At 47.0% G+C, this 22853-nt stretch overlaps 1 protein-coding gene across 3 annotated transcripts in view; it reads right to left on the bottom strand.

The window, feature by feature from the left end:
- Positions 1-22853, bottom strand: part of LOC128902110 (unconventional myosin-Vb-like) — a 154371-nt gene that overhangs the window by 84958 nt on the left and 46560 nt on the right. For all 3 annotated transcript variants that reach the window (XM_054184497.1, XM_054184498.1, XM_054184499.1), the window contains 7 exons: positions 18125-18281; positions 15467-15610; positions 14434-14515; positions 10406-10513; positions 8113-8222; positions 6253-6518; positions 968-1049 (listed from right to left, as the gene is read on the bottom strand). In XM_054184497.1, the coding sequence (XP_054040472.1) occupies positions 968-1049; positions 6253-6518; positions 8113-8222; positions 10406-10513; positions 14434-14515; positions 15467-15610; positions 18125-18281 (949 nt within the window). The remainder of the gene's footprint in view (positions 1-967; positions 1050-6252; positions 6519-8112; positions 8223-10405; positions 10514-14433; positions 14516-15466; positions 15611-18124; positions 18282-22853) is intronic.

The raw sequence follows: 22853 nt of genomic DNA, 5'->3' as shown, positions 1-22853 counted from the left end.
AGCAGATAAATTGTCTCTGGCTATTTCTGAGATACTCTAAGCATATTAAAAAAAAAAAAGATTTTTCAAATGCACTTTTTTCTTCAAAGACAGCTTTTTAAAAATCTCTTCAAACATGTCATCTCGAGAGTTTGAATTTATAAGCTTCAGAAGTGATAGTTGGACATATTAAGTAAGATACGAACAGTGCAAATACACTCCATAATTTACTTTTCATTTTTAGCAGATCCGATGCATGAGATAGACTGCTAGCGTTCACGTCCACGCATACGGCAGGGTTTCAAAGTGCCAAACTACCCTGCAGTACTTAGCTGCTCAAATTCAACAAGTTTTTTTTCCCCCCTCGTATCCTGAAACTAACAGGAATATTTTCCCTGCTTACAACAAAAGCAAAAGGCGACCCCTTACTGGTTTCATTTCCAGCGCAGGTAAGTGCTTGTATCTAATAAAATAGAAGAATCCCAGGTTTTTGTGAGACACGTTCAAGTGAAAAAACGGGGAATGTGTCTAATCCTGCTATTTAATAGAGAGTTGGTGTTGTAGAGGTTTAAGCTGCACTTAATGGGCAGGTTTCTACCCACGCTTTGTCGCACGCTGGAATCAGGACTCGGCACAAGATCATCCAGGTTTTGGTTTAGGATTGAAACGACACAAAAGAAAACTGGCAAACTACCTATTTATTCAAAACCACGCGCGAACCTTTGCATGAGCCACTTGCAAACCTGCTTCCAGTATCAAGCTTACCGATCAACCAAGCAATATTGTCAACACGATACCAACATTTAGTGCAATCGCAACGCACAACCATGGCGCGGGAGAGATGGCATCCCAAGGGCTACATTCATGCTGGCCACGCGATCCGGCCAGCCTGCAGGTAAGCATCATTAAGCAGAATCAAAGCATTCAATAATCCAGCCTTGCTACGTTTCCTGTGAAGTTTTAGGGAAGGTTTCCAAGCTGACCTTACCGAGTTGAACTGCTGCTGGAGCTTTTCGTTGGCATAGTTGATACAAAACTGTTCAAAGCTATTCACTTCAAAAGTTTCAAACCTGCAAAGCAATGAATAAATCAGCATTAAGCGGCGCTTCGTCTCAAAATCTACTTTTTTCTGCAACAGTGTCATCTGCGTGACACGGAACACCGGTTATTCAGCCGTCTCTTCGCATTCCTCCTATCCCAGATCTTCACTTTATTCCTCCTTCCCTAAAATGTCTGTCTTTCCTTGCCACAACTCAAGGGATTCAAGAGTCTCTTCTGCTACGCATGAATGAGATATTCGGTACGACTGTGGCTTCCTGCCCATCAGGCGAAAGCGCTGCCTGAGACGAGAAATGTAACAGCCCCTCTTGGGGAAAAATATTATGAAATATTGAGTCCAAATATATTCAACTGCAAAGGTGATGGAGAAACAGTAGCTGCTGTCTTAAAAGACCCAACACGGTACTTTTAATGTAATTCAACAGAGCAGAAAAAGAAGGTATTACATTCGTAATTATAGCCTCTGTATTGCATCCCCGAGAGCGCAAAAATTAGATACACGTGAGCAGGCGACTTCTGGAAGGCAGGGAGAAAAATGGTGCTTCCAGCTCCAATTCCAACACGTTTCTTAGAGGGAGTCTGGTGTTGGTCTCGGCGATGCCCCTCTTCACCAGGGCTTCCAAAGCTCCTCTTGCCAAAACATTACCCTACCCCTTCAGGGCCACTGGCCAACTCCAAACCGAGCTCAAAAGTGGCTTCCTAGTCACAATTAGAAAAGAAAAAAATATGCAGTTTTAATACCACAAACTACAGGAAAGCAGCAAAAAGCCAGCAGAGCCCCTGGGGCGGTCGGGGCTGAAGCACGCAGTGCCCAGGGGTAGGCAGAGGGAGCCGGGTTTGCTCTTAAAAAAGGACATTTTTCAACTACCACGGGGAATTATGTTATTTTTATTTCTATTTTTAAGGCACAGTTGGAGGAGGGAGGGAAAAAAAAAAAAAAAAGTCTTTGACGCATGACTGTAAGGATTAAAACAACTCAGGGAAGAAGTGGTAAGGCTCCCTGTGCTTAATGAATGAGCTGCCATAATGATAAATGCGCGGTGAAATAATTGCTCGGGTAATAGGTGCTGTAGGAGCTGACAGACCAGTCTCAAAGCACTAAACAAACAAAGCTTTTTTTTTTTTTTACCCACAAAAATCAGTATTTCTAGTATTTTCTGAGGACTCCTGGCTGTTTTCCACATGATGTAGCTGTTCCCCGGGTACTGCCAGGTGGTAACGTGCCCACCACAGAAAATGCCTCAGCCCTCAGGAAAAGGCAATGGGAAAGGAAAATGAAGAATGGGAGAAAGGAGCCACTTTTGTGCCTTTATCAGCCCCACAGCCCCTGAGGAAACCCAGGACCAGGTCTTTCTCCACCTGCCCCCGGGCTGGCGTTGCCCCTAGAGACGATGCAGGCCATGCCGCGGAAAGGGCGTTCAATCCCTCTTCATCTCATGAACTGAGCTTTGCAATCTTTAATGCAACAAAATCTGGTGTCTGGGCCAAAATAATGTTTATATTAAACACGCGGCCAGAGCCTCAATGATGAGCATGTCCTCAAAGAGCTCCTGATGTGCTTGATCTTGGTTGCCCGGCCATCACACCAAGCAGATCAGCGCCTTCAGCTCTTGCAACTGAAAGGTCTCCTCCTTGGAAATCCCAGCTCCTGCAGGTTCATAATCAGAGCAATGGGGCAAGAAAAGATTTTAATTAAATGGAGATGGAGAGGCACGGCAAGCTGCGTGGAAAAACACAACGAGAGCAGGGGTACAGAGGAAAAGATATCGGAGTGGAAACTCTTTTTCTGCCTCAGGCACCAGATGCGATTTATGAACCCTCTCTGCAAGTGCAATCCGAGGGCAAAGCAGCTGCACGACATCAACTCCAAGGGAGATTTCATGAAGTCACTAATTAAGAGACTCGGCCAGCGTGATTTACTAATTGATGGAGCGGTTTGGTCACCAGCTCCACACACGTCCTCGCCAGGAAGTCCTGCCTGCATTTTGGCTTTTCTGCTGTTCCTTATTCTGCTGTACAACCGGTATCTCCTAAATCCGCTGCGGCACCAGGGTTTATACTAAAATATTTAAAAGTTCATAAATAAGCCCAGCGTAGAGCTGGGTGCCTGGATGTTCACACTTCCCTTCATGTGGCAAACAGAGGAAAAACCAAGTCCCCACCACGTCCAGGAATGCCACATGAATCCACTCTTCAGACAGACCGCGGTATTGCTACTACAGCAAATGATGCCATTTCAATAAATACATTAAGGTTTTTAATGCTGCATCCTCTCACCCCAACACTAACGGAGAATTAAGGATGTGGGGTCGAGCACTGGAGAATTAGGAGACAAATCTCATAGCCTCCACACCGGGTTTGGACCTTGTCCCTAAGAAATCTCACCCCCGGGGACAGTCCTCCTCTAGGAGCGTAGGGACAGATGTCCTTGGCATGTCAGGGACGTGCAGTGGAGGCTACGTGGAAACTCCCTGCCTTGGGAACCTTAATCCCTCTCCCAGAGGAAAAGGAAAAACAAGACATTTGGGGGAAAAAAAAAAAATCCAGTATTTGGCAGAATGGGTTAAAACTCCCAAATAACCTGAGTTTGGGGAACCAAACCACTTTGAAGGACTGCAGAGACTCAGGCTGCCAGCACCCAAAGTCTCTGGAGTGTTCATTGCTCAGCTTTTGGACAGCAATACTCCCTTCCAAAAGATCAGACTCACACTCAAGTGTTATGTCCTGGAGTGTGGACACCCTTTCCTTGCAAACCTACCTCTTTCGATCGGACCTGCAGGTCTCCACGGAAAACAAACCTGCGGTACGCTGCGGTGACACCAGTGCTGTAAAAGCATCAACCGGCCCACGCGCTGGACGTGACGCACAGCAGACCTGCAGCTAAGGGAGGTTTTTCTTCCACACTAACAGGTTGTCAAGCCCAGCTTAATCTTTCATGAGCGCTATCCTCAAGTCTCCTTTTATTCAGATTTCTGAAAAACCGTTATCTGACTTTGTAACTCAGACATCCAGCTTTCTGCATTGACCCGCTATCGCCCACAAAGCTCCATCTCAAAGCTTTATTTATCATATTCCGGCCTGCAGAAATCTCTGGTTTTAGGGACATTGATGGGAAACAGCTTTTCCACCTCATAGTCCTCCAACCAGACTGTGCCAGACCCAAGTGGTGATTTAAAGTGTTCCAGGTGCTGTGCTATATACCTGGGAGAGCCCAAACCTCTGACAGGTTCAAGGACAGGGAACTGCTGGAGAGGGGACAGCAAAGGACTACCAAGATGATGAGGGGACTGGAGCACCTCTCTTCTGAAGAAAGGCTGAAGGATTTGGGTCTTTTTAGTCTGCAAAAAAGACGAATGAGGGGGATCTTATCAATGCTTAAAGGGTGGGTGTCAGGAGGATGGGGCCACGCTCTTTTCAGTGATGCCCTGCGACAGGACAAGGGGCAACGGGCACAAACACGAACATAGGAAGTTCCACCTAAACATGAGGAACAACGTCTTTCCTTTGAGGGTGTCAGAGCCCTGGAAGAGGCTGCCCAGAGAGGTGGTGGAGTCTCCATCTCTGGAGATATTCCAAACCCTCCTGGACACGTTCCTGTGCAGCCTGCTCTGGGTGACCCTGCTCTGGCAGGGGGTTGGACTAGATGATCTCCAGAGGTCCCTTCCAACCCCTGCCAGTCTGGGATTCTATGATACCATTCTGTGACAGCAACGTCACCATCCCAAACCATCCCACTGAAATCCCAAACCGAAGAGGACTGTACTCCTGGCATACTTGGTACAAGCATTCCTGTAAACCTTGCCCGTACGGCAGCAGTTGCTGATGGAGATGAGCAGGCAGTGGGTTACGCCAATGCTCCAACTTCTGTCCAGTGAACATTAAAATCAACATCACCAGTAGCTGTAGAAACCCCAGGGAGGTTTCATACACAAGATCCAATTCCACTAACCATGTAGGTATTACAGCCATAAAAGCTTTCTGCAGCTGACCCAAACTGCTTTGGCAGGATTTCGTTCTGAACTTCAGGTTCATTTAGATCTGATAGACCTTACGAGGAGTCTGCCGTTACAGGAGATGCGGGATTGAGCGAGCACAGCCACTGCGCTCGGTCAGGGACCGGTTCTTGGAGCAGCTACAACTTGTCCATCCCACCTTCCCCTCCAAAACAGGAGCAATCAAGTACTTTAATATATTAAAGGGAGCACAGCAGGCCGCTGCTTGGCCCATTTAAAACCATAGAATCACAAAATGGTTTGGGTTGGAAGGGACCTTTGAAGGACAACTACTCCAACCCCCCTGCCATGAGCAGGGACATCTTCGACTAGATCAGGTTGCTCAGAGCCCCGTCCAACCTGGCCTGGAATGTTTCCAGGGATGGGGCATCTCCCACCGCTCTGGGCAACCTGTGACTTCTCCCTTGTCCTTGCTCCCCAGAGAGACGGAAAAGGGATGGTGTTGAAAGAGGGGAGGGGAAAACAACAAACCCAGAATGCATCTTTCCTTGTCACCCCGCAACTGACACAACCCCCTCCTTTCTCCTCCATCTTCTGCTTCTTTGCAGCACTTCAGCTAAAACTAACTCTTCACATGGGACTCTCGCATCCCTCTAGTACCAGCACTCAAGTTCCAGGATGACAGACCAGACAATAACTGGTGCCCAGTGTGAATTTAAAGCAGTTTGTTCCCCCTGAGCTTGCAGGCTGCAAGCCTTACCCTCGGTTATGCCAGAGCTTTTTGCACCTTATCCCACTGCCGCAGGTTCACAAAGTCCTCCGAAAGCTCTCGCCGCACGAGGGCCCCGCAGCAGTGGTTTCACAGCTGAAGAGGCAAAGTAGTTTCCTCAAATCCCACAGCAACCCCAGGCAGAGCCAACGCGGTCTTTGGTCTCCACATCTGCACCTTTACGCCTAGCCCATCTTTAAGCTTGATGCTTTAAAGAGCACACAGGACAGAAAGCCCAAATGGGAACAGCATGGGAGGTCAACCCCAAAAGCCAACGCTCAAGGGGATCTCCATAGACTGTTTCAGTGGCAGCACTGGAAAACCTAAGGGAGGATCGAAACTGCAATCCACGTATCATGACCACGCTTTTTCCAACCTTTCCTATTATTCCCATCCCCTGCCACAAGGCAAGGTCAAGCATTCGTGCTCAGAAGGGCGAGACAAATCAGAAACGACTGATTAAACAGCCTTAAAAGCAGAAAACATGCCTACCCGTAGATATCAAGCACACCGATGAAGGAGTGCTGCTTGACAGTGGTGTGCAGGGCCTTGTTGATGTGCTGCACGATCCAGTTGAAGAGCTGAGCGTAGATGTGCTTGGCGAGGGCGTTCCTGGCGTTCACCACTTGCTGCACGGACATGTTCTTCACGTAGGTCTCGGCCGTGGTGATGAGCTTGCGATGGCAAAGCCAGTGCTGCATCTGGCTGTGCTCCACACCCAGCAAGCCACAGAAGTTGTTCAAGTGCTCGTCCTCACTCTAGGGGTAACAAGAAAAGTCAGCAGGTGGTGACGTTCCAAAAAATGGAGTTTTAATACCAGGTTCCCACATCAGCGCAAAAATAAGCGGCATTTCATGCTCATCTAGGGAAATACTGCATATCTCTGTGGTTGATAGGGGACAGAGAAGTGATGAGCACTCATCCAGTTGTGCTAATCTTCACGGACATGGACGAAATGGCTCACACGGAGCTCTAAATGGTGGTATATCCTATGGCTTTTCCTCTGCTCTGGCTATCCTTGAGGTCTCAAACTTGATAAAGAGCAGATTTCCACGGTGACTGCCAACAGGGAAGAGCCCTCTCCACTTTACTCCTCCTTGAGCTGCAACTACGCGCTCCTTCAGAGCAACCTCGATTAAGCCTCAACTTAAAGCTTGGGGTATGCCTTTTACAAACTAACTCCATTTTGAACAACGAAGTTGCCAAACGTGCCTTACCAGAAGGGCTTCTATTTCGCATAATCAATAAAATGAAACGTGAACTTCATTCTCTCTAGCGCATTGTATTTTTTTTTCCTCCTCAAACTAAGACAAGGCAGTTCTGGGTCTCTATTATGCTAAGAAAGCGGGCGCTGCCTTTTGGACAGTGAGAAATCAATTTTCTTTTCCTCGGTGTAATAATACATATCTAAAGGAAGTAAATTGCTTCCAGTTAGATACGTGCTTGTATAAAAGCTGGATGGGTTTGGGGACGGAGAGAAAAATGCGTTTTTAAGAGACCTCTAGGATGCTTTTTTGCTTTGATACCTTTTTGACCACGGATTCAAAGTCATAACAGGACTGATATAATACCATGCAATTACATCTGAAGGTAATTAAACAACACAAACTCCATTACAGTGCTCGACATTGTCGGAGCAGACCGCTTTTACGTATCCGTGTTGCCAAATATCAAGCAAATTACCCCCAGCACCCAACTAACTGCACACCACATTATCTCAAGGGTACCACTAGAAGTGTGTGCAGAACCCGTTTTAATACTTTAATTAGGAACAAACGACCCGGTCTGGGATGCCATGATAATTGACAGGACAGTATTTTCCATATAATCACTTTTTCCTCCCCCCCGAACAAACACAGGAACAGAAAAAACACCCCTAAGGCGTCTTTTAGTCTTATTTATTCTTGCTAATTAACTGTGCGGTGCTCGTTTGGATACTGGATGGCCACGTTACAAGCAGCAGCTTCGTGGCTTTGCCTGTAGGAAAGCGGTTGTGGAGCATCACACCTTCTGCTGGTGGGAATCACCGTTCCCCCAATACTCGGTGCACCGAGTCTTTTAAGAAAGGGGGAAGAGTTAAAGATGGGTTGGGACTTAAGGTGGAAAACGACCTTTGAATCATCTCGCTGGGCTGGCTGAAGAGGATAAATAACGCACTATCTTCCAGGAAAAAGAAAACAACCAGGAAATTATGATGTGTTTTCAAAAAAAAAAAAAAAAAAAAAAAAAAGCTAAGAAAACCAGGAGGAAAAGAGCTTTCTACCAAAGGATACTGCTGCAAAGCTCAACACATCCAACGCGAGTCAATTTACAAGCATAAAAAGTTCCCCACGTGTCCCACATGTGACCTACCGATACGCTACAAGCATCGCCATCGCGTTCCCCTTGGATTTCCAGGTTCCCTAGGTGCAGAATGGCAGCAATTATCCTAAAAATGGTCGTCTGATGAGACTCCTTCACTCCTACGGGAACAATTGATAGACTAATTTTTCACAACAGAAAATAAACCGCAATTTACAGTTGATTTGAGAACGCACGCGGTGTTTGATTTCCTTCCCGGGCCATTGGTTTTCAGAATGATCAGACCTCTCCCAATAAAACTCATCATAAACTCTCCGTAAAGTCATCACTCAAAAATGACAGCGAAGGCGGCGAGAGGAGCTCCCCGTGTGATTTCTTGACCCCTAATGATTGCATCAAAGCGATTTTATCAGAGATGGGTTTAATACTATTGCAAACGTGCACGAAACCTAGGATGCTACCCCATAATGATCAAATGGGACCAGAGCTATAAGGGCTCCACGGGCTTCTATAGAACAAGGAATTGCTTCTCTGCGATCGTAGTGCAACAGCGAGATCTCACTGACAGCCGAAGCACAGAAATTACAACTTATTGCCGGTGTCCCACAAACAGAAGAGAAAATTAAAGCCGTGCCCATGATGCGCAACGCCTCCAGACCGGTGCTACAGCAAATCACCAGGGAGGTGGATGTGAAGCTCTGTCTTACGTGTCCCCAGCGTCTCAACAGGAGCTACGTGTTGTGGGTCTTCACTGGGGGTTGTAAGATATTATTGCTTTCTGTATTTTTCTGGCAGGTTTTTGCCAGCGTTCCCAGCAGGGGCTTTGCTCAGCAGCAGCTTGCACGCAGCTTTCTTGTCATATCTTGCATTTTTACATCCCAACTGGGCTTTCTGTGCCCCTTTTGTGTACAGTGCTGGTGTCCTAATTATCTACCCAAGGTCTGAGACATCACCTGCTGGTTTTTGAATTACCAAGAGCTTCCCTTTCTCTCCCTCGGGACTTTTCTCTTATCAGCACAGTGAGAAACGTTTCAAGGTTACTAAAAAGGAGCAACGCTCTGCTGTTACTTGGCACTCTTAGTTGGAGTTAGGCCTGGCTAGGGCAGGGATTTGCAGATAAATCTGACTTCTCCTTGTTACACATAAAAAGGCAAGACTAGAAAGCGTAGTAGCAATTTCAGCAGGCCCCGGACAGAAGCAGACAGAGCTGGGAAACACTGAAAGAAACGAGGAAAGGCCGAGCCAGAGGAAGCATGCGAAAAGCAGGAAAAATTGGCCGCAGAGGAAGATGCTCGCACAGCGCTTCGTGGGGACCAGCAAGGAGACAGGGGAGCTCTTTGGGGACACAGAGAGAGGACCAAAGCAAGACTGCAGGTGGCAAGGGGATGGCGAGAGAATCCCTTGGGGATTACAGTCCCACGGGCAAGTTTGGAGTGACCAGAGGCATCATATTTTTTGGAGTAGTTAACAGCTAGCAGTCGCACAAGTTGGGCAAGAGGAGGGTAAACAACAAGATCCCGCTGTCACCCCAAAGAAAAAGAGATGCGGCCCACCTAAAACACAAAGAGGACAAATTTGGGGGAAACGCTTGCAGTTATAGCGTTTGAAATGAGTCCCCATGCTCGCCGCCAGCCCAGCGCAGTGGTCACGATGCAGCTGCTCAGGGGGATTTCACAGCTGGCTGCAAACATCATGAGCTCCTCTCCCAGCAGATGAAATGCAACGGAGAGGCACCGAGACTTAACAGGATTTAAAAACTTGGCTTCAGATAAACATTCATAAACTCCGGGAAAAAGTTTTCCACCTGCAAAATTTGTTTTTTCCTTTCAAATAGTCACTGCCGCAGGCAGGATGCGGCACCGTGTAACCAGTGGTTGTTGCAGGGGTAGATTTCACAGCTGGCCATGCAAACCCGGCCTCTGCACAGCAGGGATGTGCTCAGCTCATTATTCCCAGGAATTAGCTACTTGGTACAATACAGTGGTGGTCCGAGAAGTGACATCACCCTCAACCCAAATACGGATTGAACTGCGGAGTAATAGCTCTTTTCCTGCTTGTAAATAGGGTGAAAAAAATAGCAAGTCGAAGCTGCAGCGCAGCTTTGACTCCAGAATGGTTTATTTTGGTTTCTCTTAAATTCACTCTCCTCCGCTGCTTTGCAGACAGCTGTAAGAAACAATTCTGCAGCTCATACTAAAGAACAAGGCAAAGCCAACTAGGTCAATAGGAAGATGGATTTATACCTCTTAGCATTACAGGAGAGTCATATAATTCAGGCAAAATACTGAAAAAACATTTGCGAGAGACTTCTGCCGGGAAGCCTCCAAGCAGAAGAACCCCTTACCAAGCAGGGTGAAGGCGTGCCTGGTTTTCTCAAAGTCATCAGCATCGTCCACGCCCTCGATGGATGTGTCACCTCCCTGAGAAGTGTAGAAAAAGTCTTCGGCACATGCTAGGAGAGAAGAGGGAAAAAAAAAAAAAAAAAAAAAAAAAAAAAGAGAAGAAATACATCAGCAAGCTGTAGCTTTCCAGATCGTGCACTAGGATGCTCCCTGTCCCCCATCCTGCCCATCCTCGAAGGGCACCCGCCTCCTTTAAACTAGGGTTTGCTGGGAAATGGGTAAAGTATAACCTTGGTAAGTCACTGTAATTAATTCTTGCAGTAATGAAACTCCTTCCCCATGCAAAGCAAGTTCAGCCAGGGCAGAGCTGTGGTCTGTTCAGGCTTCGAATAACTGCTCTGTTGCACAGGTGCATATTACTTCCAATACTGAGGTTACTACTTTCAATTTTTTTCATCTTATTTTACACACTCACGACCAATTCAGACATTGTAATGCCTTTCCCACATAAGGCCTTAAACCCGGGGAGCAAAGGGAATGGAGGAGTGCTCGCAGTGCCGGCATTACACCATTTAAGCATCCGTGCTTTAGCAAAGTTATTTCAGGACGACGCAAGGCTAAATCCTATGGAGACCGAGAAGCATTTTAAATGCAGATACAAGAAGAAGAGACGGCGGGATTTGTACCTACTTTAAAAAGCTTCACCTGCAACCACCCCTCCTTAAAACGAGGACTTATTTGAGGCCAAAACCTGAGTCCTAGCAGTGCGGGAGCGGGCTTGGCCCCAGGAAGGGCTGGAGGAGCCCAGGAGCTGGAGAACCTCCCCATCCCACCCAGAATGGGTTCTCAGCTTCAAGTCGTTTCAAACCGGGTAGGAGGAACTCGCCGAGAACAGCTCAGAAAGATCGTTAAACACTCACAAACGTATTTTTCCCAAGGATCACGAAAATAATGAGAAAAGCAGCAGCCTACTGTGCATTCCACATCAGCCTGCTGGTAACCTTTAAAATCACTGCAATCGGCACTTTTTTTGATTCCCGTTGCCACCAGAAGGTCCCCATCCCTTCGCAGCCCTGCCGCAGGCTTTTGCACTAGCTGTACTTTCAGGCTGTAAGAAAAACATTTAATTCTTTTTGGCATACTAAGCCCCGGGAGCCGGAGGTTTCCATAACTCTCCTTGTTGCTGGAGCGTCAGGAATGAGGGGCAGAAAATGCTGATTGGGGTCAGAGAGACGATGTCCATCCCAGTCCTCCCAGCACGATGGGAGCTCACCCGGCCCGTGATGGAGCACATCACATTAACAGCTCGATGTCGCCACGTGTCACCTTGCGAGACACAACCAGGGCTGGCAGCGGTTGATAAGAACGGGACGTCAGCCTCCGATTTTAACCATCCATGTTGGGATCTGCTTCTGCCTCAAGTCATCTCTGTTATAACCGACTCCAATATTTACATCTCAACACGCGTGCAATCATTTTAATAACCGCAGAAACCCTTTCATTCACTGCAAACAAAACAAGCATATTCCTGTTTTGCGCCACTGCCCAGGCGCAGTGATCATGAAGTCAGACACCAGGCTTCAAAAGGGCACGCACATTTTAAGTCACATATTTACTTTCTAGTTTAAAAAAAAAATAAAACAAAAAAAAAAAATCAAACTTTTAGGATTGCTTTACCTGAAAAGCCAACACTTAACTGGTTTGCTGTGCTGGGCTCACCTAAGTTTAGAGACTCTCGGCTTTCCAGTTTTTTGCAATATAGAAGAGAGTAACAACAATTCTTTGCGTGTACAAGACCCAAAGGAAAAGCAACAGCTCCTGCTTTTGAGAGGGAAAAACATACATCCTGCTCTCTGTCTAACAAAAGATGGACTTTTACATCAAGATACTCCTTGGTTTGTAGAAGCCTTGGGAAGAAGAGGTTGACAGGGAGGTAAGGTACAGCTCACATGAGGAAATAAGTTTGACCAGTCATCTTGAGATACGGGCTAGTAAATCCGATGCAGAGGTGGTAATGGAAAAAAAAAAAAAAAAAACCAAAAAAAAACCAACTCAAAAGAAAGAAAAATAAACGAATTCTGCACACTTGAGCTCACAGAAAACTGCGCAGCACTATTAATTCAACAGGTCAGGGCAGAGCCCGGTTCGCCCTAATAAAAGCAGCTCACGGTGGCCACATCCCTGTCGCCCAGAAGCCAACCCCACCAAGCACACGAGCACCACGCATCCGCCAGCTACAAAAACATTTCAGGGAGGTATTTTCAAGCTCTTGCAAGGTGACGGCGCAGGAAACGCTGAAGACACTCAGCTTTAATTTCGGAGAGAATCACTTCTTTTCTGGATGTTGCGTTTTACCCGAAGCAGCAGGCTGTACGGATGGATACCTGCACATCCTGCGCTACAACAAACCCACAAGCACCACGGAAAAGCACAGCTGGAGACTGACAACATCAAATTTTGATAAGAAATGACCCAAAAAGGGCTTTCCTTCCAGTGAAATGCCTTTTGGGGTAGCAGCCCTGGCACCCATCACCTCCTACGCTGCCAGCTGTTGCGATTATACATCCTCCCTTGAGACACTGAAGTCGAGAGCCACAGTCGCACCAGTATAAAGATGTCCTGGATGATGCACCAGGAGAGCAGAAAGCTCTGAGCGTTCAATATTCCCAGTCACCAGAAATATAGACGAGGCTTTTAAAGAATCATGTCGAAAAAGGCTGAGATTTCCTCTGCTCCCAAGAAGAGAAAGGTGGTTTCACAGCCGGAGCTCTCCCACAGCAACCTGTCTCCCAGACGGGGTTGAAATTATTTATTTCTGAATTTTAAGACGCCAACGGACAACAGCATTACTCGGGGTATCTTTGCAAAAATGAAGCGTGTAACTCCATGCTAGAAACTTCTTCAAAGCGCTCCAAGAGATGCGCTCTGGGATCACGTGAGCATGCAATGGGACCAAACATGGGCTTTTTTGACAGTAGCTGGGAAGCCACTGTCAGAAGAACATCATTTTGGGACCCTTAGAGACCAAAAGGAGCCCCAGGTCCAGCACAAGCATTGACCTATGGACCAGGTTTCACGCTACGGTTGGTGCACAGTGAATCACGAGAAACCTTCACCTCCCACCCAGGTGTCCTGGGACAGACAATAAGATTACGCCTAGACAGTCTCAGAAGTTATCTTATGCTCCGTAGCCACGATGGAAACCTCTGCGAGACTCTGCAGCAGCAAGATGCTCCATGTTGGGATCATGACCTGCCTTTTAAACACTTAAAAGGATGTTTTAAGCCTCGCTTCTCTTTTTAAGCAACAGCAAACATTCAAGATTAAAAAATTAATTACAACACATCTCTGCACCCCCTGCTGCAAGTGAAAAACCTCTTATTCAGGTGTCTTATGGAGGTTTTGCTGCAAATCCTGGGGGGAAAAAAAAAAAAACAACTTGGGATGCATCCGGGGAGTTAACCATTGACAGCCAATCTAAAAAGATAACGGATTCAAAGGACAAAGCTGCAAGACACTGGCCAGATGAACCCATACTCATACTTCATTCAAAATACAGATTTTTATGCAAGTTTCCTATAAGATTAATACATTCTCTCCCTGCATCAGCTGGCATCTGCCAGTGTGTGGTTCACTGTGGTTGTGCATGCAGTTTCTACAAAATACAGGGTCTTCTTCCACCATGGCTAACCTCCAGCAACGGCTCCTAACCACCAGCAGAGCCTGCAGGAGCCTGACAGCACCCACCAGCGCCACACAAGCTTCGTGCATTTTACGGAGCAAGCTGCTGCACAGCAGAGCTGCCGAGGGCTGGTGTCCCATCCAAGGTGCCACATCCCTAGAGGTGGCACGAGCAAACCTTCTCCACTGGGGAGAAGAAGCCCTTCAAGCTTATCTCCCTCTACCTCCTCCCACTGAAGAGGCACACGCAACCTCCTGGATGACCTGCGCTCCTAATCCCACAATGTCTTCCTGTTGCCATCACACCCAGGCAGCCGCCACCGGCAAACGGGGAGGTAGAAGTACTTACTTAGTCCAAGTTCTTTGAATTCTGGAAGACTCGCCGAGGCACAAAGCTGATAGAAGATGTGGTAGTTGCGTTCGTCCTCCGCCTACGAGGGAAAATGCTGAATTAACAAAGGCAAGAAGAGGTTACACCTGTGCTCCCATCCTCAGACCAGTGCCCACTGAGCCTAAGTCCACCCTGACCCCCTCCCCTGCTTCCCACCATCAAGACCTCCTTGGTGCCACCATGACGAGGACCTTGTGCCACCTGGGAAAAAGGAGGTGCCAAGCCTTGCCCTGACCAAAGTATATTGCCCATCCTGCAAAGGAAATAAATAACTTGATATTACCTTCCACGTCTTACCCCTAAAAGCTAAGTTAGCTAACAAACACCATGTTGCAAACTGACAGCAATGTTAAAAGAGGTGGCCTACACTCATGGCTTCCCAAGATTGTTTGGTTGTAGGATTTTTGTATTTGGGGTTTTTTTTGTGTAAGGACAAAAGTTTTGCAGGTGCTTCTGAGCCAAATATTAAGCAGAAACCAAGAAAGCTTATCCTGAGCCCTGGACAAGAGACCCACAGGGATGTGCTGCAGCAGAGACATCAGCCACCTCAGCCCTTCTCCCGTTTCTCCTCCATCTTCAAAACAAAAGACTGTTGCCTGCAAGTTATCCCTTCCTGCCTTTTTACGCTCAGTAAAAATCTCAGCAGCTGCCCAGAAAAACGTTTTCCATCCCTGCTCGGCAGCCAGGCCGGGAGCAGCGGTCTCTCCTCGGGGCTCCAACTTCAGGCGCGGAGGGAACAATCAGAGGCCAATTAATGAGTCTCGCAGGTACGTATTCCTCCAGAAGGAGGTCACCAGGTTGGGATTATCAAGAACAACTGTAAAAGACCAAGCCCGAAAGACACGTCTGGCAGCCGTGTCCACCAGGAAGGCTACTTTTAAAGCCATTTTTTTAATCCAAAGAAAAGATCCAGACTATTAAATTCCCCCGAGTACCGCACTCAAAAGAAAAAAAACAAAAGTAGGAAAGAAAAAAAAGCACAGCTCCTCACCTGGAATACGACTCGGGATTTTTCCAACAGATACGTCCTCATGTTGGCACCAATGATGTGGTATCTTTTATCAAAGCCGATCTGAATGTACTTCCCAAAGCGACTGCTGTTGTCATTCCGCGTTGTTTTAGCATTTCCAATTGCCTGCATACAACAAAATTCAACACGAATCTCTAATTTAATTTTTACATTTTTTAAACATTTAAGTTTGTAATCAGCGTTGCATAAACAGTCACGTGAGGATTTGAGGAAAACCCCTTCCCAGATGGAGAAGGCAGAGCAACGACGCGACTTTGGGGAGGTCTCTTCGCTGAAAATGTGATGTCTCCTGAATTTTTATGGAAGAAAAATGCATATCAACAGAAACGAGTATTTATACAGTAATCAGATCACCTACATCCCAACAGCCAGAGCACCCCCGTTTTGTCTCATAGGATGCCCCCATCTTTGTTCATGAACAGCCAACATTGGCAGCATTCCTGGAGGGGACACGGGCGAAGAAGCCCTGCGAGAGGGAGGGAACCAGCTGCAATCCCGTCTCCAGATGTTCCAGCTTCAGTCCATGGATTTGGTGGCCCCCTCTCCAGCACCTACCAGTCACCTCCTGGGCGAGGAGAGAATCCAGCCCATGTGCAAACATCGGGAGGGCAGCACTGCAAACACGGGAATCCATCAAGCAGCCAAAGGAGCAACTCCTTGCGATTCAAGAGGGCCAGAGAAAGTCGATATTCTCATCCACGGCTACACCAGCCTTATTTTCTACCACCATTCCCCCGCCCTGAGATGAGGAGCCTCAAACAAACACAGGAGAAGCGATGAAAGGGAACGGGCCCTCACGCACCTCTCAAAGGGCACAGACGACCTCAACAAGCCCTGCCTGCTCCTTGCCCCATCCCTCCACCACCAACCCGACCTCTCTGCTAGCTAATGCGCCTCCTTCCCCCAGAGCCCATTGATTCACTGCATCTCACCCTTCCCCATCGCTCCCAGTGCTCCCGGACCCAGAGTTCCCAATTCTCACCTCCAACACGCACCCCAGACCCGCAGGGCAGAGGCAGAGCACCCAATCTCCATTTCTGCCCAGAGCCCAACACCCATCCCCCAGGGAAATAAGAGGTTCACAAACTCCAACAGCAAAGACTACAACTAGATATTGTACAATCCAAAATTACCATCATCACCTTATCTTCAGTTCCTTGTCTATAAAGTAGAGAGGCTGTACGTCCCGTAAATCAAAAACGACGCATCTCATTGCTAAGGACAATCTCATGACACACACCTCCCTCTACTCCATCTTCACATTTAAACTTTGGGGTTTTTGCAAACCAGGCAGTTCTCTTTTACGGTTTTTGCGTGGGCAACGTTCTCCTCAATTTCCAATAAAGACAGACAAGTTTCCCTGGCCTCAGCACTTAGAAATTATATCCAGAACTGAACACAGGCAAGAAAATTAGAGCCATAAAATTATGGGGTCATACAGAAGAATAGCACGCGCTATGAATTTTTCCTTGGATGCTTTTAAGCGTTCCCAGGTATTGGAGCTACATTTCACAGAGGCACAGGAGGAGGAGGAAAAAAAAAAAAACTGGAAGCCCACACTGTGACAGACCGTGGAGCGTCCTCTGTCAGCCGTACACCCGCGTGGCTTTTCTAACTGCTCGTCTGCACCACCACTTGGTTTACAGTTCCAGTTTGCACCCCATGTCGGGCAGCACGATGCCGGACCACCCGTGCTGCCTCTCGGGCTGGGGGGGCTTGGTTTTCATCCTGGATCAGCCACCACCTCCGTGACTATTAGACAATTTGGCCACGAGCCACTGCGGTGGGAAGCCTCCCTGCAGGTTAAGCCAAGTCTAAGGTCACACCAAGGCTAAGATTAAGCGCAGGACAAGCTCAGCTACAGCGGCCCTGCGAGCTCCTGCTTTAAACGAAAAAAGTCACACAAGTCTGAAGTCCTTAACTGACTTTGGAAAGGCCCAAATCTTCTCTTCAGGCTGACTCGGATATTTTGCAAATGAAGGCACTCTGACCCCAAAATCTGTTTGGAAACGGGGATTTAGGCACTCAGATCTTTAATTTCCCCGTCTGGTCACAGTGCAATGTAACAAAGCCTCCTTCCCTTTCTTTTATATTTATAAAAGGATATTTTTTTCCTTCAGAGCCGCAATTTCCCTATAATAGGGCTTGTTATTCCTCTAAATGATCGACAGCATCAGAAAATTGACAAAAAATGAAACTGCATTGAAATATCTCAAATAGATTTATCCCTTTCTTTTCTATTTCGTGCTTTCACAATTAGAGAAGATTAGGAGGTACCGTGCAGTGGCAAAAGGAGCAGGAAGGTCAAGATGATAAAATATTGATGGTGCCGGCAGCACCGCTCGGGCTCTCCGCTCCGGAGCGCCGTCAAAGCCCAGCTGCTGGACCTGTGCTGGGAACGCGTGGGCTCAGCTTCAAGACCAAACAGAGAAGCAAGTGGGTGGATTAAACAGGTTATCGGCATATTTCTATATTTTCACATCAGCTCAGGGTTGCTGTGAGACTGGAAATCGGGTCTGGCTCACAAACCCCTACAGCTCTCATTGTTTTTGTGACTTCTGGAGAGACAGACACCATGATGACTTCAAAGCTGGATAAAGGAAATTTTTCAGCTTTTACCTCCATAATTGGGCTCGACGCAAGGACTTTGGCTTCGATGTTGGTCTCGCTGGCAGAACCGCCGACGGTTGCAAAGAAGCGCATGGCGTATTTGGCAGAGACCGTCTTTCCAGCACCAGACTCCCCACTCACGATGATGGACTGGTTCTTCTCATCCCTATTGCAGCAGAGAAGAAAAGCTTTTGTAAGTTAATCCATTTCCTTGTTAATAGCTTGTTCACATCACACGACAATCTTCCATCTTCGCATGTCTCCATCTCCCTCATCTCGTTACCACCTACATTATGGATACCGGATTTATTTTGGACTCTACCAAAGTAACAGCGAATGATGCACAATTGCGATACATCTCAGCTAAGATGTAAAGGACACCCTGAACATCTCCAAAGGCTTGCAGAGACAGCGGGAGATGAACCCCTGCGTGAAGCGCCGCTGCTTTCTTCACCCCTGGAGCACGTAGCCCAGTGTTGGGAAGTCTATTCCTTACACGCGGCAAAAACAAACCTCTGTTGTTTGGCGTTTGTCTGGAGAATTGTTAACAGGCATTGGCTGAACATCAGTTTTTAATATTATATATTTAATCTTTCCCTCTAACACCTTCACTCAAGCGTTTGAGATTTTGCTCAACAAAACATGGACAATTAGTCGTGAAACTTGCTCGAGCAGCCTACTGCTGAGCTATTAAAACACAGATACCCAGAAAGGTTCCTCTACGCTCCAAATACGTTAGAAATACTGAAGTTGTGAAATCAAGCACCTTATAATTAGGAAATAGCAAAAGTCACTATGCAATTATAGGAACAATCTGGTTAAAGCTTTGACAACAATAATGCAAAGCATGTCTCTGACATCAGACTCACACCATCTATCCATCCCCAAATCCTGACAAATTGTAAAGGGTTAAGAAAAAGAGGATGAAGAGTTTAAAAGCAATTCTTGGTAGACATCACTAAGTCAAGTGCGTTCAGCTCCTGAAACTTTGCAGAACAAAGTAGTTTTTAAGAAGGACTCCGGCAGCCTTGCCCTCTCCAAGCACACGTTCAATTTGCTTACAAAAGGATACAGGTGTACCAACACCAGGATAACAAAATTCAAACGCGCACACACCTCCGACCTTTTTATCTGCATGTATGAAAATATTCTGTAGGAGCGGGAAGCGTTATCCTGACACTGAGGGGCTGCCGCAAACCCTTCTCCAGCCGTGATGGCAGCAGCCGCCTGGGCTGGTGCTGGGTCACAGGAGCAGCTCAGATGCCACCAGAACTGGCACAGACCACCAGATACCTACAGGGCACGGGATTTGCGTGGAAAAGCTGAGGGTGCATCACCTCTTGTAGCTTCCGAGCCTTGCACGGAGCACGTGACTCATCCAAATGCCTTTTTCTACTCACAAAATTAATCACTCACGCAAAAACCTTTGCACAAGTCATCGCAGTTATATTAAAATACCCTGCCCCTTCCCACCGTGGGTGCATGACATGGTACCCACTAGATGCATCCCAATAAATAATCGGTTTAATGTGCTTGAGCTGCAAGATAGAGAAGGGCCAAGGCAATAAGAGGAGCTTTTTTTCCAGAACTACATCCCTGCAGGCAAAGATCTGCCAGCACAGGGAGCAAGTGCCTCTGCTGCAGTGGGATCGGGTCCTCAGGGCTCCGCCGGCACACGGCAAACCCGGCACCTCTGCAATTTGGCCACGGACTTTGAGAAAGAAGAGAGTTTTCACTTCAGGATTTGATATAAGCTCACAAAAAATATCAGAGCCATTGGGTAAGCTATAAGTATGTAATTGACTGTGTTTTTAAATAAGATCAAATTCAAGTTCCCGGACTCTGCCCGGATTTCACGAATCACAGTTGAATGCAGGCACTCAAAATCCTATATCCAACTGCACCAGTAAATTTACGCCTTGCAGCTCTCTTGACATCAGGAAACACCATAAAAATGCGTTTCAATTTAAGATACTCAGTTGAGGTATATACCAGCGAGAGATGAGAACTGAGGTTAAATGATTGCCATGAACGACTCTCATACTCTCAATAAAAATACAAACATACTCCAGCATCACACCATTACTTTCCCCCACTGTGAGACATGGACATCCTCATTCCTTCTAGGCTCAAGATAATTGGTTTGGAGAAAAACCTCAGTCAAGTCAAACATGTAACATTTTAGTGCAAACCACAACTTTCCAATACTTCCATCAGGAGGGGACTGGCAAGCTAATTTCCAGACGTGTTAATATTTTTCAAGGATCGATTCATAAAGTACACCTTAATCCATGCCCTGGCCAGCTCCACCACCCTCCTGGGCATCCACCAGCAGGAAGGCAAGAGGAACCTCCAACCACTCCAGCTATGAGGCAGTTAATGCAGAAATACCAGCCGTGAACCGAGCACAACCTCACCCAGGTAAGCAAAAACCCAGAGCTGGTGTTCCCGGTGACTGAACCCGGGTGGGGACAGCCTGCACATCTCACCCAGGACTTGCTAAGCCACGGCTGCGTGCCCTCCACACGTCTTGGCGAGGCCACAGTGACTCTCCCGGATCCAGGCACACGGGCGCCAACACGCCAGTCTCGCACCTTTAAACTTCCATGGGTGTGCGATAAAGCTCTTTTTGAAGCACAAGCCACCAGACACATGAACACAACGGAGAAAAAAAACAATGCCAGGTCCAACGTTAGGAAGGATGACTAAGCACCCAAAAGAGAAGTATGCTGGATAAACCCATAGCAGCGGTTCCTGGGACAGGTGATGGCAGCAATTTAGCTTCAGTTAAGTAGATGAGAAGATTCGCGTCTGCTTTGGTCATCTTCATGGACAACCACTTGCTGAGCTCCAGCAGTGAACGTCCCAATGTTGGCCATCAGCAGGATGCAACGCATAAGAGTCAGCTACAAAGAGGCAGAGAGAGGTTTTGGCATGGGCTAGGAGCACGGATGAACAGACTATTCTTCATCGGTGGTGAGGAAGAAGCAGAAATAAGAGGTTTGTCCTGGTTCCGGCAGGTGACAACCAAGATCTCTGCCAGCAAGTGCTGGCCCTGCAAATGCAAAGGCGGCTTGGCTTAGAGCTGCACTCGCATAAAAGTTACTTGAGAATTATTGCTTCTTACCCTTCTCAGCACGACAGGTACTGCCCAAGCAGCACATTTCAGAAAGCATTTCCCTACCACTTTTTTCTTTAAGCCAGAAGAGGAAAACTACATCAGTCCGGGAGAGACTTCAGTTGAACGACGTCAATAAAGCTCAAAAAAGAGGAATTATGCATTATTTGACATCCAGTCAGCACTGCTACAAGGTAATATTTTGTAACCTGTTTTTTTTTGATCTAAGATTCATAATTAAGACCTCTCATTACTGATTTTGACCTCTTTCATAACTTCTACATATCAGCTATTGGGGTGTGCCCGGCTGGAGGAAGCAAAGACCAACCCACCAGGGAGCCCATCCAAAGAGCTCTCCAGACCCACGGTCTCCATGAGCTTCAAGTCCTATCACAAACTGCCTTTTACGTTGCATCCCGAGTAGTTTATTCCTCCCCTCTGGTTTGGTTTTTTTTTTTGGTTTTTTTTTTTGTTTGTTTTTTTAAGAGTACCATCATTCTCCAATAGACACTGAACCTAGTGATAAAATACGCAGCCAACACCGCTTACTGCTATAGCAGACGCTCTGACAGGTCACATTTTTCCAGGGTTTCTCAAGAATTTGCCCAAACAGCTGATGTGCTGCTACGTGAAATGGGCCAGGTGGGTTCTCCATGGCACAAGAAAACTTTTGGAGTTGTATTATATTAATAAAATAAAATAAAAAGCTGCTGGCTTCCAACCAAGACAACACAGCCACTTGAGCTCCTGCATTTGCAGGAACATGTCTCTTCAGTTGTTTTTTTTTCGGTGGAAAATGCATGTTCAGGAATTTCTTTTCCAACTACAGGAATAAAAGCCTTCAGGAATAAAGGCTACAAAGACTCTCCCTTCTTCTGTGTACAAGTTACCAACTGCTGGTGCCAGCAGGGAAATATAGACGAACCCCACGGAGCGGCTGGGAGCAAACAGGCTGCTCGGGGAACAGAAATGGTTAAAACCAGGCAGGACTTGTTTGTATTCAGCATGGAATAAAAAATACTGAATTGTTTTGCTATTGTGCAGATGTCGTAGCAATATGGCTGCTTGAAATACAGTCAGTTTTGGCAGCATCAGCACACAAAAAAAAAAAAAAAAAACATTATGGAAATAAAGCCTGGATAAAATGAAGTGTTATGGGTGAATACCGGCTCTGCTGCAGCATGGTAATGCTGTCACATCTCCTCCTGGGACTTATGCGGTTCCTGTGCACCTCAGGGTTGCTGCCGTGGCTTGTTATGCTGCTATGATGTGCATCAGTGCTCTTCTCCCCGTGGCAAACAGCTCACGCGATGCACAAAACATGCTCACGCTTGTCCAGCAACGCAGGGTGTGCAACGGGGATCAGGCTTCAGTGATGGCCGAAGATGCTGTTCCCACCACGCGCCACTGCTACAGCTCAAAAGTAGATAGGAGGCACGTAAAGATGCAATTCCCCAACCTCCATCCCTATGGGGCTGCAGGACTTTTGTTTCTTCACTTAGAACAGCTTTCCAAGACGATCCACAGCTTGGAAAACTAAAACCATGATCCGAACTATAGCCTCCATCCGTCAGAGACCCTTCCAAAACCATCAAAGTGCAGAAGTCCAACCAGAACAAA

Source organism: Rissa tridactyla, chromosome W (assembly GCF_028500815.1).
Source record: "Rissa tridactyla isolate bRisTri1 chromosome W, bRisTri1.patW.cur.20221130, whole genome shotgun sequence".
NCBI classification, from domain to species: Eukaryota; Metazoa; Chordata; class Aves; order Charadriiformes; family Laridae; genus Rissa; species Rissa tridactyla.
Note: the sequence above shows the minus strand (reverse complement) of the source record. Positions and strands in the feature narration are given on the sequence as shown.